This window comes from Pteropus alecto, unplaced genomic scaffold (assembly GCF_000325575.1).
Source record: "Pteropus alecto unplaced genomic scaffold, ASM32557v1 scaffold61, whole genome shotgun sequence".
NCBI lineage: Eukaryota > Metazoa > Chordata > Mammalia > Chiroptera > Pteropodidae > Pteropus > Pteropus alecto.
Window position 1 is genome coordinate 624,090 of NW_006434835.1, and position 286 is coordinate 624,375.

General features: G+C 68.9%; 1 protein-coding gene across 1 annotated transcript in view; it reads right to left on the reverse strand.

The window, feature by feature from the left end:
- The window catches only part of MYT1L (myelin transcription factor 1 like), a 77,625-nt gene that overhangs the window by 55,881 nt on the left and 21,458 nt on the right, over positions 1-286 (reverse strand). Inside the window, exon 8 of the mRNA XM_025045783.1 lies at positions 5-255. Coding sequence (XP_024901551.1) covers positions 5-255 — 251 coding nt within the window. The remainder of the gene's footprint in view (positions 1-4; positions 256-286) is intronic.

Consider the following 286-nt stretch of genomic DNA (forward strand, 5'->3'; position numbering starts at 1 on the left):
GTACCCGCGCCGCGCACAGGTCCTGCGGCTTGGTGGACAGGTTCTGCGGCATCTCGCGGCAGCGCGTGGACAGGTTGAGGATGGCCGTGGCCGCCATGTGGGCCGCCTCCATGTCGTGCGTGTAGTCGAAGCTGCTCTTGCTGCAGGTGCTGCTGGCGCTGCTGCCGCCGCCGCAGCTCAGGTTGCTGCTGCTGCTGGGCGCGTAGCTGCTGGTGGTGCTGCTGCTGGGGCTGGCGTTCTTGCAGAACCGCTTCGCTGGGGAGACAGGGGACGGGCATGACTCGGG